Source organism: Galendromus occidentalis, unplaced genomic scaffold (genome assembly GCF_000255335.2).
Source record: "Galendromus occidentalis unplaced genomic scaffold, Mocc_1.1 scf7180000076319, whole genome shotgun sequence".
NCBI lineage: Eukaryota > Metazoa > Arthropoda > Arachnida > Mesostigmata > Phytoseiidae > Galendromus > Galendromus occidentalis.
Genome location: NW_003804308.1, coordinates 88290 through 102714, shown reverse-complemented (window position 1 = coordinate 102714; position 14425 = coordinate 88290). Strand labels below are relative to the sequence as shown.

Sequence of the window (14425 nt, the reverse complement as noted above, 5' to 3'; positions counted from 1 at the left end):
TGCCCCCCCCCCCCTATATACGCTACGTGAGCCCAGGTATGTTTCGGCGGGAAGGTTCGAGATCTTCTCGAGCCCGCCCCTCTCCGGAATCATCTAATCCTCGTTGTTCGCTTTGTTGGCGCTTGCGAAGGAACCGTCCGCCGGAAGTGTATTCTTCGTTTTTTACATGCATCTGATGTTTGAGATTTTATGGGCACCATAAAGTCAGAGATAGCCTCCTGTTAGGCAGCTTTCGGCAGACCAGCCGGCCGCTGGTCCTTCCGGGAGCCGCCGCGTTTTCTGTCATTTATTATTCGCTGGTCTAGAGGAACCCGCGCACCTCAAGTCATAATTTCAAATTTGGTCTGGTGCATCTGTTTTGGCTCCGACAAGGAGTTCCTCGATGATTCCTGGCGAGGCTGTTTTACGATCGCTTCCTCGTGGAGTTTCCATGCGCCTTGAATGAGGGGTCGCCGTGTGTCTCATCCTCGATGCAGATTCGAGGAAAGCTGGCGAAATTCCTCGGAAGCTCCCATGATTTCCATGGAGATTATTCTTTTGAATTTCTTAGGCTTCGTTCGAGACCCTAGAAATGAGTTTCTCAGGGATTCTTCCGAAGTCTTTCGATGGTCTCCTGGCGTCTCTCGGAGCTCGACTTGTTCCCCTTTGTGTCTCTCTAGGCCCCTCTCTCGCCGGTATCTTGACAGTTTCCAGGGAACGGAGGCTCGTCCGCGCTTCTTGCTCGATGGTCTCCCGCCTCGGTGTCGCCAGAAGTCCCTCATCGTTAATTTATTTTTGCGAGGGTTCCCTCTATCCAGCATAATAATAACTTCAAGGCGTGGTTCTAGGTGGCACCGATCCTTATCCATCCCTGCCATCGCATTGTTTTTGTCATTCACTGTCGACGCGTTGCCTACTCGCAACAGTTTTAATCAGATTAGAGTCGGCTGATATCTCGCCGAGCGTCGCTCCGGGATGAGGAGAAGCGGAATCTAATTCCAAGCCGCTGCCGAAGTTCCTTTCCTCTCTCGGAAGCAATGGCTTCTTCTCGGTCTCTTCTCTTGTTTGAAGCAACGCTCCTGCGCGTAACCCGATCGGCGTGTCATCAGCAGAAGTTTTTCTCTAGCAGATTTCCCCCCGCTCGCTCCTCCTCTTCTCCGAGCTGAAAGTCTCGTCCCTGTTCCTACTGTTCCTCAATCTGTCCCCTTCCTCTCCCTCCTCACCACTGTCCTCAAATACGCCCGTAGGCAGAGGAGTCTGTTCTCTGAGCCAGAACCGACTGATCTCAGAGACGCCCGAGACGTTTCCATTGGGCGAAAAGAACGCCAGATGTGTTCAACGTCAACCCAGCTCCGGCTCTGAGCCACAATGATACAATACGATTCCACGGCCTGGAATCTCCTAATGAAGAGTATTCTGTTCACCTCTCTGGTGATGTAGGAGGAGCGGGGTAGCGATTTCACAATACACTTCTGTTTCCAGCAAAGGTTGCTGTGTACTACCGTGAGCCCCCCGAAAAATTCTGAGCACGTTCTCATTTTTCATTTCAGATAACTCTGCACGGCCTTACCGGTGATATTAGTTTCGACTCGCAGGGTTTCCGGTCCACGTTTCAACTCGATGTTATGTCTCTAAAAACCGATGGGCTTCAAAAGGTGCGAATCAGCTTGACACTTTGACGCTGTGATTTTACTTACATCAGAAGAGGAAAATGCACACGATATTGTGTGCATGGTGATGGAGCCCCGGATATCGACGAGATCCCGTAGTTCACCGCGAATTCCTCATCTGGTGAACTTGCGGAATCCACTTGCGTCAGCGACTATTCTGAACATCTGGGGCAATCTAAGGATCAAGAGTCTCCGTCGGTTCCGGAAATCGACCCGTCTTACTCTCCCCCTCTTCGGGGAGTGGAAGCCAAGTCAATGTTGGGCGACCGATCGCCCGCAACGTCACGGAAAAAGAGAGTTTCGCCCACGAGCAAACATTGAGCATCGGTTAGGGCGAACGCGCGCAGCAGAGCAGAACGAGGCGAAATTAATTTTCCAATCATTGGTGGGCACGCATCATGCGCTTGGAATCGTCCCGGTTCCAAGCTGAACGGTGTTCCTGTTCTGCGTTCCATTGCGCCGCCCTCGTTTGTTCTTTCCCTGTTCTCCTTCTGCCGTCCCCGTTCGGATCACCCGTTGAGCACGTGTTGCTCTGCGCAGTGTGTGTGTTTGTCCCGATCAGCCTGCCTAATTGTTTTTTTTCTCATTCTTCCCAGGTTGGTTATTGGAACCCCAAACAACGGGTGGTCGTTGAAGACAACTCAACGTCCGACTATGATTCCTTACTCATCAGAAACAAGACTCTCGTCGTCTCGACTGTGTTGGTAAGTATTCGTGCTTGTCGCCTCTGGGTCATTATCTGTTCCATTATCTCACGTCTGAATGTCGGTTCGTCTGGCTGGCTGCCTGCCTGCCTGCCTGCCTCTATGTCAGCGAATCAGTGAATGGAGACCGGACAAGAGTGACTCGTACGCGAGTTGATTTTTGCGACAAGCTTGTCTAGCGCGTCTCATTCGGAGTAATGTCGAAAGCCAGATTCGGAGTCACTGAAATGAATATCTGGAGACGATGGAGTACCGCATCGTTGTTTGCCGAAGGCGTATGAAACTGCGTGACGGTTCTGCAACTTGTGCAACAGAACACATCGCGCAGCCTCCATGAGCCCGAGAAAAAAAGGAAAGAAGCAGTCGATTGACGATCGTGTCGCTCGCAGGAATCGATTGAGAGAATCAATGAACAAACGAACGCACCAGCCAAGCAACGACGGCGGGGCGACTGGAGGTTCATTTGTTGCTCGCGAGAAGTTCGTCTTTTCGCTAGATCATTAGAAACGAATGAAGCCAATCGACGGCGAGGATGACTCCCTCTGGGCCTGCATGTTCGGTCTGATATTCGGGCTCCTACTAGAGCTGATCCTCTTGACAACGCCCACTCCCTGACTTCTCACGTCTCCGGTCGCCTCACGAACCCGACCGCCCACGGCCTCGCATTCCATCGCACAGTCAGGACGTCAGGGCTCGCTTGCGATACACGTGGAGCTTCTTCTCCCTGCCATCTTCTCCCTTGACATACTTGGACGCAGGAAATCGACTTTTTTTCAATATCATACTCGACGCGATTGATCTTGTCTCGCTCGTTATCGTCGGCGATGCCCCGTAATCGACTCGAAGAAGTCGAAGTTTCATAATCCCGCTCACAATCAGTTTTGCTTCCGCCATTCCCTCGTTGTCTAGCTGTTACCAGGCGACGGCACAACGTCGAACCGGCTGGCTGTGTCCGTTGCCTCCGGAAGCGAGTTTCTACGGCTGCCATGTGCAGAGACGTTCGGCGATTTCTTAGAGACTGCCCGGATTCCACTCCCGATATTTTCCGTGAGTGTGAGTGGACCTGCCGCGGGGATTCTTTCACCCGCTGTGTCGCTGATGAATGAGCGACGGAGCTAGCGGGAACATGGAAACAGCCATTGGTTCGGGATTTCCGGATTGACCCGACATTCTCCACCATCCCTCCGGCATGTATCGAAGCCGACAGATCCTGCCCCGAGACCAAAGCTCAGTACGCTTCTTGATTTCATTATAGCGAGTTTCGAATTCTCTTCTCGTTCCGAATGGGAACAAGGTCATCCTAACTTCTCTCGCTGCTCGGTAATTTATCTCGTCATTCCGTTTGATGTCCAAGTCTCTCCTCGAGATACCTGGAACCCGTTGGTCTCTTTGTTTCTCGTCGAGGTGGGCTGCTTCCGGACTGCTTCTCTGGGGTTCTGCTGTTCGTCGGACGCGAGCGTGTGTGTGTGAGTAAGGGAGTGAACGCGGAAGAAAGCGGCGACCAAACACTCCCTGTGGTGGTAGGAGGAAGTCCGCGGCTGGTTTCCTTATCTGGCAAAGTGGGGTCCTCATTCGTGTTCTCATACTTCCTGGCCGGAGCGCTGAACTAAGAGATGTTCTGTCCCAAGTAGAGACTCCTCCGCTTGTCTCTCCGATGCGCTGTGGTACTCTCACTCAGTGCCTCGAGTGGGAGCTATCTCCTATTCTTCGCTCGCATCTCCACTCTCGAACTTAGAAAGTCACGCCGCCGGTAGGTCCAATAGCGGCGCTTGTGGCGAACAGATGAACCAGTCGTTGATGATTGGAGCGATAGGTAGTCGGTCAGAGAAACAGACGAACCGAATGAACAAGGACTCGGCAAGAGACCACCAGAAGTAGGGGAAAGGAAGCGGTGGAGGGAAAAGACGAACGAACGAACGGAAGGAAGAATGAAGAACAAGTGAGAGCGAGGAGAGTAGAGGAAAAGGTGAGAACACATGAGCGCCTCTTCTGCTCTAGTGACGGCGAACAACGAGTCGCCGAACGGGGAGGAGAGCGAGAACGAAGGAAACGTCACAAGAAACAGCCTGGGCAGGGGAAGGTAATATGGGGCCGGCAGGGGGGAATAAAGGCTGTAACGGCGGTAGGGTGGGTTACCGGGTGAGCGGGCGAAGAAGCGGGCTGGCAATCGAGCGGACAAAGTTGGGAAAAGCAACGTTTATGAGTCGCCTGGGGCGCCGGTTCTCTAAGGAGAACTCCAACGAGCTCTTGTTGGAAAAGCAAAGAGGAAAAGACCACCAGCACCGACATCAGCAGCATCAGACCCTATCTCTTCAGGAAGTCCCCAAGTGCTGAGGACAGAAATATCGCCGCCGCCGCCGCTGCCGCCGCCCCCGCCACCACCACGACCGCACACAAGAACAACAGCACCTACACCACTTCTGCCGTCGTCACATTCCGACGCCGCCTCTAGCGTCTGCCGCTCGCGTGTTTAGCGTGAGCGAACGCCACAAGCTATCAAGCGAGGCGGACGGTCGAGGAGCGTCCGCATCTATTTTGTTACTTCCTCCTTCGGAAGCGATCCGCGACAATCGGTCGTCGTCCTCGTCGGCGCTTGTTGCAGGCCATACTGTTATAAGCGTTTTATTTCCCTTTCATTCGTGTGACCCCGTGGCCACGTATCCACCTTGTAAAGCCCCGACAGCTCCGTCTTCGGACGCCATCTGATCGCGCCGGCTGACAGCATTTCCTCAGCGTGGACAGGGAACGTTTCTACGGAAAAAGCGAGCCTTCCCCGCGATTCGCGAGGCCTAAGGTCGCGAGACCCGTTAGTCTAGTTCCAGACCACGAACAAGATTCTCATTGAGATACAGTGTAGTCCGTTGCTCTCAGGAATGACGTCTCCCCATCGCCGGCGTTGCTCTGACCGAGGACTAAACGCCTCGCGCATATATTAAGATAAAGGAGACGAGAACATGTTATGGGTCGACGAGCGAGCTGCCGCGCAACCTGCGTCTACTTCGCACGGCATCCGTCACCCGCTCGGAACTCTCACTGAATCACTCGCACGAAACCTCGGGAATAGGCCTTCGCTCCAGAGAGCGTCAGCCGTTGAGAGACCCTTCGAGCTCGGAGAGCGCCGACTGCGAAGAGTCAAGGAGAATAAGGAGGAATTGGAAGGAGGACAACGACATCGACGGCGACGATAAGTTGTCAACACTGTCGGCAGTCTGATAAGCTACGTAACATGACATCTAGCCTCCACCTCCACGAAAAAGCGAGAGCCGCAACGCGGAGAGACGGCCAGAGACACCCACTGGAGAAGAGACACAGCCGTCGACATGAGAAAAAATAAGGTGAAGAAGGTGGGTTCGAGATGTTTCCAGCCACCGAGCAAGCCAAGCCGTCACCTCCGTGCAGACACAATCAGACGTCTCTCTTCCGGACTATCCGACGTCTGCTCGGGGAAAGAGCGAAGCAAGACACACCAGTCGAAGGATGAGATAATCTCATCCCTCCTGCAGCCGACCTCTGCTCTTCTCCCTAAAGAAATTCGATGGGGATCAAAGGATCTCCGTTTGTTTCGTCAGCCCGCGTCGTCGTTGTCGCGCGCTCGCACGTGACCACCGGCGACTGCTCCAGCAGCATGCTCCTCATGGCATTAGCATCGCCATAGCGACCCGAGCGGGGAATATTTCCCCCTTGTCTGGCCCCTCCCTCAAATTTTCCAGCTCCCCTGCCCGTATTCCAGGCTCCAGAAAATTCGCCGATTCCTCCCCTCTCCCTTGTTCGATGTATCCTCGTCGTTATGACTTCATCGATTATAATGACAATCTAATTCTCCCCCAACTCCGGTGTCGGTTCGCTCTTTGGTTGGCGATCGAAAACGGGCGAATTCGTCCCTTTCCTCAGCTCGCTCGTAGACCTGGGGAGACGCAAATCAGACGGGAGTAACAAATCTACTGCGCGAATTGCGATCGCCAATCAACAGCGATAGAATCTGCAGATCCATTCATCTTCCGAGTAAACGCTCCACCGCAAGCGTCGCTAAATACCGATATCAGATGTCGTTTGTCGTTCTTATCACCAGCCGGCTGTTAGACGAAGTTCTCAGAGAGCCGAGTCTGACCCAGACAGCTTTGCGGACGTCAGGCGTCAATTTCAGAGATCCTCGTCGAGAGCCCCGGACATCCTGAGCGACTCCGTAGCGTACTCGCAGGGAAGCCCCCAGAAAATTATTCGTAACGGCGCAGCCCGCATCCTACTGGGATTTCGATTAGTCCCTCAGAGTGCAGGCTGTGAAATTCCACTTGGGATTGTCTAAAGCAAATAAAAGCAATCGACAGCATCACATGCAATCACGCTGATGGCGTTCTAATGAACAATCTGTTTTTACTCCGAGTTTTTGCTGCTCTGAACGAGCTCCTTCGCAGAGGCTGAGAGCTCAGTCGTTCCGGGTTTGCTCCCACGACTGCGAGCATTGAAACAAAAACGCCTCCTAATCAACTTGACTTGCTTTTGAAAAAGCAGCACGTCGATCAGGACCGAGAACACGCGAAGGAATTCCTCGCTAATAAGCAAATCCATTAATTCATATGAGTCTTGCGAGGAAATCCTCCTGTACTGTGGGGGGAACCGCCACGGTCTCCCCGTCTTCATCGCTGCCCGGAGAATATTCTTCCCCGGACAGGCTGATTGCTTCAAATCGAAGCGTCATCGTTTCCCGGGAGGGAATGAAGTCATGCCCAGTATGTGAGGTCGTGCTGATAACGTCGCAGCTCGCGTAGTCTTGAGCGGGAGTCGGTGAGCTGTTCCTGACGACGTTCGAGGCTAGTGATATTTTGCTGTGCCGCTGTCTCTTCGTTCGTCCGCTCGATTGTTCTCAAGTTCCATAAATTCTACTTAGGACACCGAGCCCCGGAGTCCCAGGCTAATAGGTGCCTTCAGAGCGAAAGGAGCACCGCAAAATAGGGGGACTCGCGGAAATAGGAAGTGGCGAGCAGCAGCGGAAAAAGACACACGTCGAGTGGCACAAGGGAGACCGGGAGTTGCGGGTAGTAATGTGTAAGTCACGAGGAACAGCGGGCGGCCGTCGCCGGTGCAGTCGAGAGCGACGACGCCGGCGCCGCGCCGGAGGTCCGGGTGGCGGCCACGGGAGCTCCGGATAGCGGGACTAGGAGGGGAGAGAGAAAATCTAGATCCGGGATGAGGGACGGGAGAGGGATAAGGAAAGCAGGAGACGAAAAACAGGACGAGTCGGTCGAGTTTCCCGGCCGGCCACTCGCTCCCCCGCTCGCCCGTCCATCCGGCAGCCCGTCTACCCGCATTGCATCCTAGCAAACACTCCTGCAGAACTGGTCCACTCTGTCACAATAAAACTCGCGCGGGGACCCCGGGGAGTCCAAAGTAATCTACGCCGTGGAACAGTGAGCGTCGGGCGAAACTTTCTCCAAAAACGTCTTTCCGGATGACGTTCTGAGCAGACGGGGTACTGCCGACACTTCGATGCGAAACTTTTTTCCAACCGAGCAACCGGTCTAATAGTCACGCAGACATCTTCGAGTCGCGTCACAACCTGCAGCACCGTTCATCTAGCCTGCGTCTGTTCGTGGCTCGAGTGATTCGTCCGGTCGTGCGAGCTCGTGGGCGGACGTAAACTTTGTCGGCCACTGCGGAGGCACCGTCGCTAACGGAATGTTCGAGTTGCACAACCGTCGATTCGTATGCTCCCCGCTTATAACCGAAAAATATAGTTTGACTGGTAGAACGTCGAGGCGTGGGGAAAGTCTCGTATTTTTCCACGAGATTGATTGAATTCCCGCTCGCAAAAACAAGCCAGCTAGTTTTTCTCACACGCGGCGCGAGCGGCTTGAATGACTTTCGACTCCCCCGTGCCGCCCCACTGGAACCTCCTGCGTACATTTCCACTTATTCATTTCTCGGCGAGCTTTTGTGTTCCCTTATGTTACGTCTCCCTCTTTTATTTTTATCCGTTGCACTCTCATCCAATGCTCGTGGAACAGAACAAGAGTTGAGCCACAAGGACCGACCGACAGACAGACATCGAGCGCATCGACGAGAGTAGAGGAGCGAGTCGCCTGACGAAATTCCACCGCTTGATGTTCGACGGATACCTCTCGTATTCTTCCGGTGTTCATAGCTCTGATATTTCGAAATTCTCAACTACGAGTTGGCTGTAAAAACTCTAAACTCCCCTCTCTTTATCTTCAGACGGATCCGTATATGATGCTGAAAGAGTCTGCCCATTTCCTAACGGGCAACGAGCGCTTCGAAGGTTACTGCGTTGACCTTCTACAAGAGCTGAGCAGAGCGCTTGGATTCAGTTACGAGATCCGACTCGCGGCTGATGGTGCCTACGGCATTAAGAATGACAGTGGTTACTGGAACGGAATGATAGGCGAGGTGGTATATGGCAAGGTAAGCAGACCTTCAAGGTCGATGCCGATCTATGGTGACGGATGCTCATTCCTGTTCATGAGGAGCGGGGATAGAGCGAGGACTGAGTCTTCATCACGAGCTAAGCTCGCTTCCACTTATTTCCCTAGCGTCAGACAACTGAGACCGATCGATTATCTTTTCATTTTTTTCAGGCTGATCTAGCCATCGCCGATCTGACAATCACGTCGGCGCGAGAGGCGGCAGTGGACTTCACGATGCCCTTCATGAACACCGGCATTTCGATCTTGTTCAAGAAACCCACTCAAAAAGCCACCTCCTTGTTCGGTTTTCTGTCTCCGTTTTCCACAGAGGTCTGGACATACGTAGTGGGCGCATATTTGGGCGTGTCATGCGTGCTGTTTCTGGTTGGCCGCATGTCGCCCTACGAGTGGGACAATCCTCATCCATGCCGCCAGAACGACCAGGTGCTGGAGAACAGTTTCTCCCTACTGAACTCTATGTGGTTCACTATCGGTCAGTGCTTTAGCGAGTGCATCCTACTATGACAAATATGACAAAGGCAAAATTTGACAGAAGTGGATCAACAGTGGGCCGTCTAGCCATCTGTTTGTCTGTCGGCCCCGCGTTCCGCCGCCGCCGCCTTCCTTCCGGGCCGTTGGAGCAGAAGGAGGCGCTGACGCATTGCCTGAGGTTGATTCGTCTTTCGCTTGCAGGATCTCTTATGCAACAGGGATCTGATCTTGCCCCGAAAGCCATGTCCACCCGAACAGTCGCCGGTATCTGGTACTTCTTCACCCTGATCATGATTTCATCATACACCGCCAATTTGGCCGCTTTTCTCACAGTCGAGAAGACAGTCTATCCAGTCGAGAGTGCCGACGACCTCGCCAAACAGACTAAAATCAAGTACGGCTGCGTAAAATCAGGCAGCACCCGCGCCTTCTTCAAGGAGTCCAAGATCCCCACATTTATGAAAATGCACAAATTCATGGAGGAGCTCAACACATACGTCGCCACGTCAGCAGAAGGCAAACAGCGAGTTAGCCAAGGGTGAGCAAACCAACGCAGCGTAGCCGACCATTCCTAGAGCGAACGAATCTAATTGGATTGATTTCACTGAGACGAGTTGAGAGTCGCTTCTCAGAATTCCTTTTCGAGACTATTCTCAAGTCGTTCAATTCAATGCCAATATTCCAGCGACTATGCGTTCCTCATGGAATCGGCCTCGATCGAGTTTCTCGTCGAGAGAAACTGCAATCTAACTCAAATCGGAGGCCTGCTCGACAATAAAGGATACGGGATCGTCACCGTCAAGAACTCCCCCTTCAGGTCGGTTGGGAATCGGCACATCTGTGTTTAGAGAAACCCTCCTCGGATTTGTTGGCTCCAGACAGACAGACAGACAGACAAACAGACCGACGGACAGACCGGCTCACGGGCTGACTTGCCAGACTACATGCTAGCCGGTCCATTTCACCTGATTTTTCTTCGAGCGAGTAGGCGGCGGCGGACGGAAGCATCGGCAGCGAGAGCTCCCGCGAGGCTCTAGTCGAACTCCTCTTCATTTCACGAGTTTACTGCTCCGCGGGGAAGCGCTACGTTGCCCCTTCCGAACAACGTTCGTTTGCCGCGGCCCACCGACCGGCCGAGTGGCCAGCCCGCTCAGCCGTCTGTCCGGCCGTCAGCCCGTTCGCTTGCGCTCCGAGTTCTCAGTCTTCCTAGCGATCCGCCAGGACTGGTTCTGTAGGACTGTCGGTCTGTCCGTCCGTCCGCGCTCTCGCAGGCGCTGGTAGTCACTCAGTCAGTCAGACAGTGAGTGAGTCGGTTGTTACACCTCGGCGCTGCGGAGAGAGCGAGCAACCAACCAGCCAGCCAGCCGTGATAGGTACAGAGCGGTAGAGGTTTGAGAAACTAACGCTGGCGCTGCTTTGGATTCCAGACAAGTCCTGTCGTCGGGCATCCTGCAATTGCAGGAGGCTGGCAAATTGCACAGCTTCAAAGAGAAGTGGTGGAAGGAGCGAAAAGGAGGCGGCAAATGCACCGACGATACCAAAAAATCATCGGCAGTGACTGAACTTAGCTTAGCCAACGTAGGAGGCGTCTTCGTAGTCCTTCTTCTCGGTTTGTTACTGGCAGCGTTGGTTGGCATTGCTGAATTCTTGTGGAAGGCGAGGTCTCTCTCCAAGGAAGACTCCCAGGTACGCAATGCAGGACCACGAGTTCCCCCATTCTCCTCATTAATGCTATCCATGGAGGGTCGATAGATCAATTCCTCATTTCTGTCGTCGGAAACGCTCCAAAGCAGCATTCAGCAGCGATCGTCTGCTTTCATGTCTCTAACCAACTCAAGTCCCCGCCGCGAAACTCATCTGTGTATACCACGCTAACCCCGGTGCCGTTTGCAGGTCTCAATATGCTCGGAAATGCTGAAGCAACTGAAGTTCGCGGTTTCGTGTAGGAGCTCTACTATGCCCGTGCGCAGCAACCGGCAGACCCCGGAGTTAGATCCGATGGACGGGAACAACCACACGCAGTACGGCATTTCCACACTGCCCTCGTTCACGTCTGACTTCTGAGTGTACGCGATCCGGCCGGACGGCGGAGGGCCCGTGCCCGTCAAATTCGACGATAAAATCGCTCTCGAGCTGATGGCGGCCGCAGCAGCGAACGCCAACACCACCGACGGCCCGCCCTGGAAATCTTGAAATTTTTTCGGCGACATTGCCTGATGGTGACCAGTGGGCGAGCCGAGCTCAAAACGCAGCAACTTAGGCTAAAATTCATTGCAAAGCAATGCCGGAGCGGCCCGGGCCCTGTCGGGATGAGCGAACAGTGCACGACCCAGGAATCAATCCCGACTGTTCGATGAAGACCCATCCGATCCCTCTCCCGGCCGAATGATTCGAGCGAGCGCTCCCGAAGATCGATCTTGCATTTGAGGAGGCATTTCGAACGCTCGAAATTCACCGATGGATCCGGAGGCACTCGCCTCGGAAACTCTCGGCGGTATTCGCACAAAGCGCACTATGAACGAGTTGAACAACGGATTCCTGCTCACGCATGGTGGACAGTCAGAATAAACGAGCGTACCCACGGGTAGAGATGTTGGCACTGATAGGGTGTCGACCACCCGTATCTGAGTTACTCGGTTCACTCTTGCCCGCCAGACTAGAAGTCGTTGTGAGTTAAGTGTCCGCTCCGAGAATGAGAAGAAAGAGCGAGACGCATACACGATTCTCAGTGTAGAAGCACATCTGACCATGAACAGAAAGCGTGAAGGATCAATGAACTCGTTCCGTGAGGATCGTGGTCCTCGAGCAGGCAGAACACGAATGCTCGAGCGGGACCTGTTACCCCGAGCCGCTGCCGTCGACCACAACGACAACAACGGCAACATCAATCGTGGGAACAAGAACAACAACGCCGGGAAAGTTTTCGAGTGCGAGCGGATCCAATCGGAAACGCAAGTTTCAATCGGGGAAGACTCTTTGCTCCGCATTCATGTCTCCAGCGTCCTCGAAACCGCCGTCCGCTGCGCGATGCCTCAGACGCAAAGCAAACACTCAGTGAAGGAGCACGTAACAGCTTTTACGCACCGAGGATGAACGTTGCCGAAGCACAAAAGGCAATGAACTACGTGATTACAGCAAAAAACCCGAAGAAAAAGTTGGCTGGCCAAACTCAGAGCAGTTCTTCAACCGTTATGTACATACATGAACAACCAGACTCATTCGAAGCAGACTAACCTGAACACTCACGACAACCTGAACCAGTAATACATACGGAGTGTGTTGGACAGAACAATTACGAAACAAGGACGAGAGACCAATATCCGAGAAGATGACGATGATTATAATAATGGTGATGGTAATGCTGATGAAGATTTTCAAGATGATCACGAACCCATTTGCTCAACCTCAACCCAGCCAGCACACAACGACAATTCCCAACAAATACTAATCTAAGCAACCAACCAACCACAAAAACAACCGAAAAAGCGATCAATCAATACTTCGATGGTAAGAGCGATCGATTAACTGATTGATCGATTCTTCCATCTATTCGTCAAACGATGAAGATTCCCAAGCGACCTTCACTCAATAGTTGGCCGAACCGCCAACTAGCCAGAACTGACCGGAACAACATCCAATGATTAAAGCCCACAATCGGAACGTAATTGCAAACTCGCGCAAGAACGCGGTTTGCGCAAGAGACATCGGAGATAGGACCCATCAACATCGATTTTCGAAACTCTTCCGAGCAACCGGTGATAGCCAGCAAACAGTTCGATCAAGTCTTGCTTCGCCCGTTGCTTCGTTTGTTAATTTCTGTGACGACGACGATCATCACCACGCCACCGTCACCCACGACTCGACGTTGTCGGAGGGAGAAGCCGGCAACAAGAAGGATCGTCACGTGTGGAGCCACGAAAGAGCCTCGTCCCCTATATCATAGTTTGGCGATACGATAAGTACAGAGTAAATAATAATGTTGAATTGTCAAAAATTTAGGAGCAGCATCATAAAACCACCTTGTAATGCTATAACTTTTTCATACGAATCGAAGCTTTTCTTAACAAATGACTGACTCACTCAAGCTTGTTCAAGCCAAATAGACATATGTAGAGAGCATCAGCTACTCACGGTTCGAGAGGAATGCTCCAGCCTGTTTGACGTACTGTACGTCTGATCTGTCCTCGATCACCCGAGCAGAGAGGATGACCTTTATGCGGTTCATTTAGATGTTGATTTCGTCATCCGAATGGTTGAATATTGATTGATGCGTTATTGAAAATATTGCCGATCGACTCACATTAACATGTGACAATGTTATTATTATCATTATTATACTATTATTATCATCATTCACCATTAAGTATGGTATACATACCTCTGATATGGTATTATTGAAAGAGAGAAACGAGAGAGAGGAAACTATTATTGATACTACAACCACTATTGGGAAGGATACTGTGTAATGCTGGCTTTACGACTGAACTTTCAGAAAGGTCTGAATTCTCATCTCCCTCGAGATGTTGGCTCGAAAATGACTCAAATATCCTTGGTTGGATCTTTCCACCTCGCCCGCTCTGGGAGGATAAACCCCGGGTCCCGTTGAATCGGAATCGGATGTCATGGTGATATGTCATTCGGCGGAAGTAGCTCGGAATCTCTCCGGCTCATCGGGACTCGCTTAAAACGGTGACAAATTGTCTGATCTGTTGACGAACGCGTCGAAAATACGAAACTTATGGACTCGTGAAGCCAGGATGAACCAGCCAGAGCAGCCTATCTGAGACAACAATTCAACAAAATACTCGAGTGAACATCACTCACGAACGGTTCTACTCGGTCAGAGTGACGCTACATCTCTTCATCCCTTCGGAGTTCCGATGCGAATCGTCTACCAACGGTTTGCGGAACAAGCTTCCTCAATAATTACGGAACAAGGTTTTTCACGAAGATGCGGAAATTGTCTCATGAGTATAACGGCGGTGGTCACAGGAGCAGTAGGGGCTTTTCGAAAACCGTGACCCCGAGAAGCGGAATTATCCAGGAATCCATCCCCGAGATCGGTCTCGGGGATTTCCACATCATATGATTAAGATTGCGACAACACCTCATTTGCCAAGGGCTCTTTCGCCTCTGTCAATGGCTATCGCGAGATGTTCAT

The 14425-nt window shown here is 52.4% G+C and overlaps 1 protein-coding gene across 1 annotated transcript in view; it reads left to right on the top strand.

Annotated features, from left to right (window-relative positions):
• Positions 1–11328, top strand: part of LOC100899906 (glutamate receptor ionotropic, kainate 2-like) — a 108537-nt gene extending 97209 nt beyond the window's left edge. The window contains exons 6-13 of the mRNA XM_029113116.1: positions 1530–1634; positions 2246–2353; positions 8564–8770; positions 8944–9265; positions 9466–9802; positions 9950–10081; positions 10692–10950; positions 11158–11328. Of these exons, the coding sequence (XP_028968949.1) occupies positions 1530–1634; positions 2246–2353; positions 8564–8770; positions 8944–9265; positions 9466–9802; positions 9950–10081; positions 10692–10950; positions 11158–11328 (1641 nt within the window). The remainder of the gene's footprint in view (positions 1–1529; positions 1635–2245; positions 2354–8563; positions 8771–8943; positions 9266–9465; positions 9803–9949; positions 10082–10691; positions 10951–11157) is intronic.
• Positions 11329–14425: the final 3097 nt, after the last annotated feature.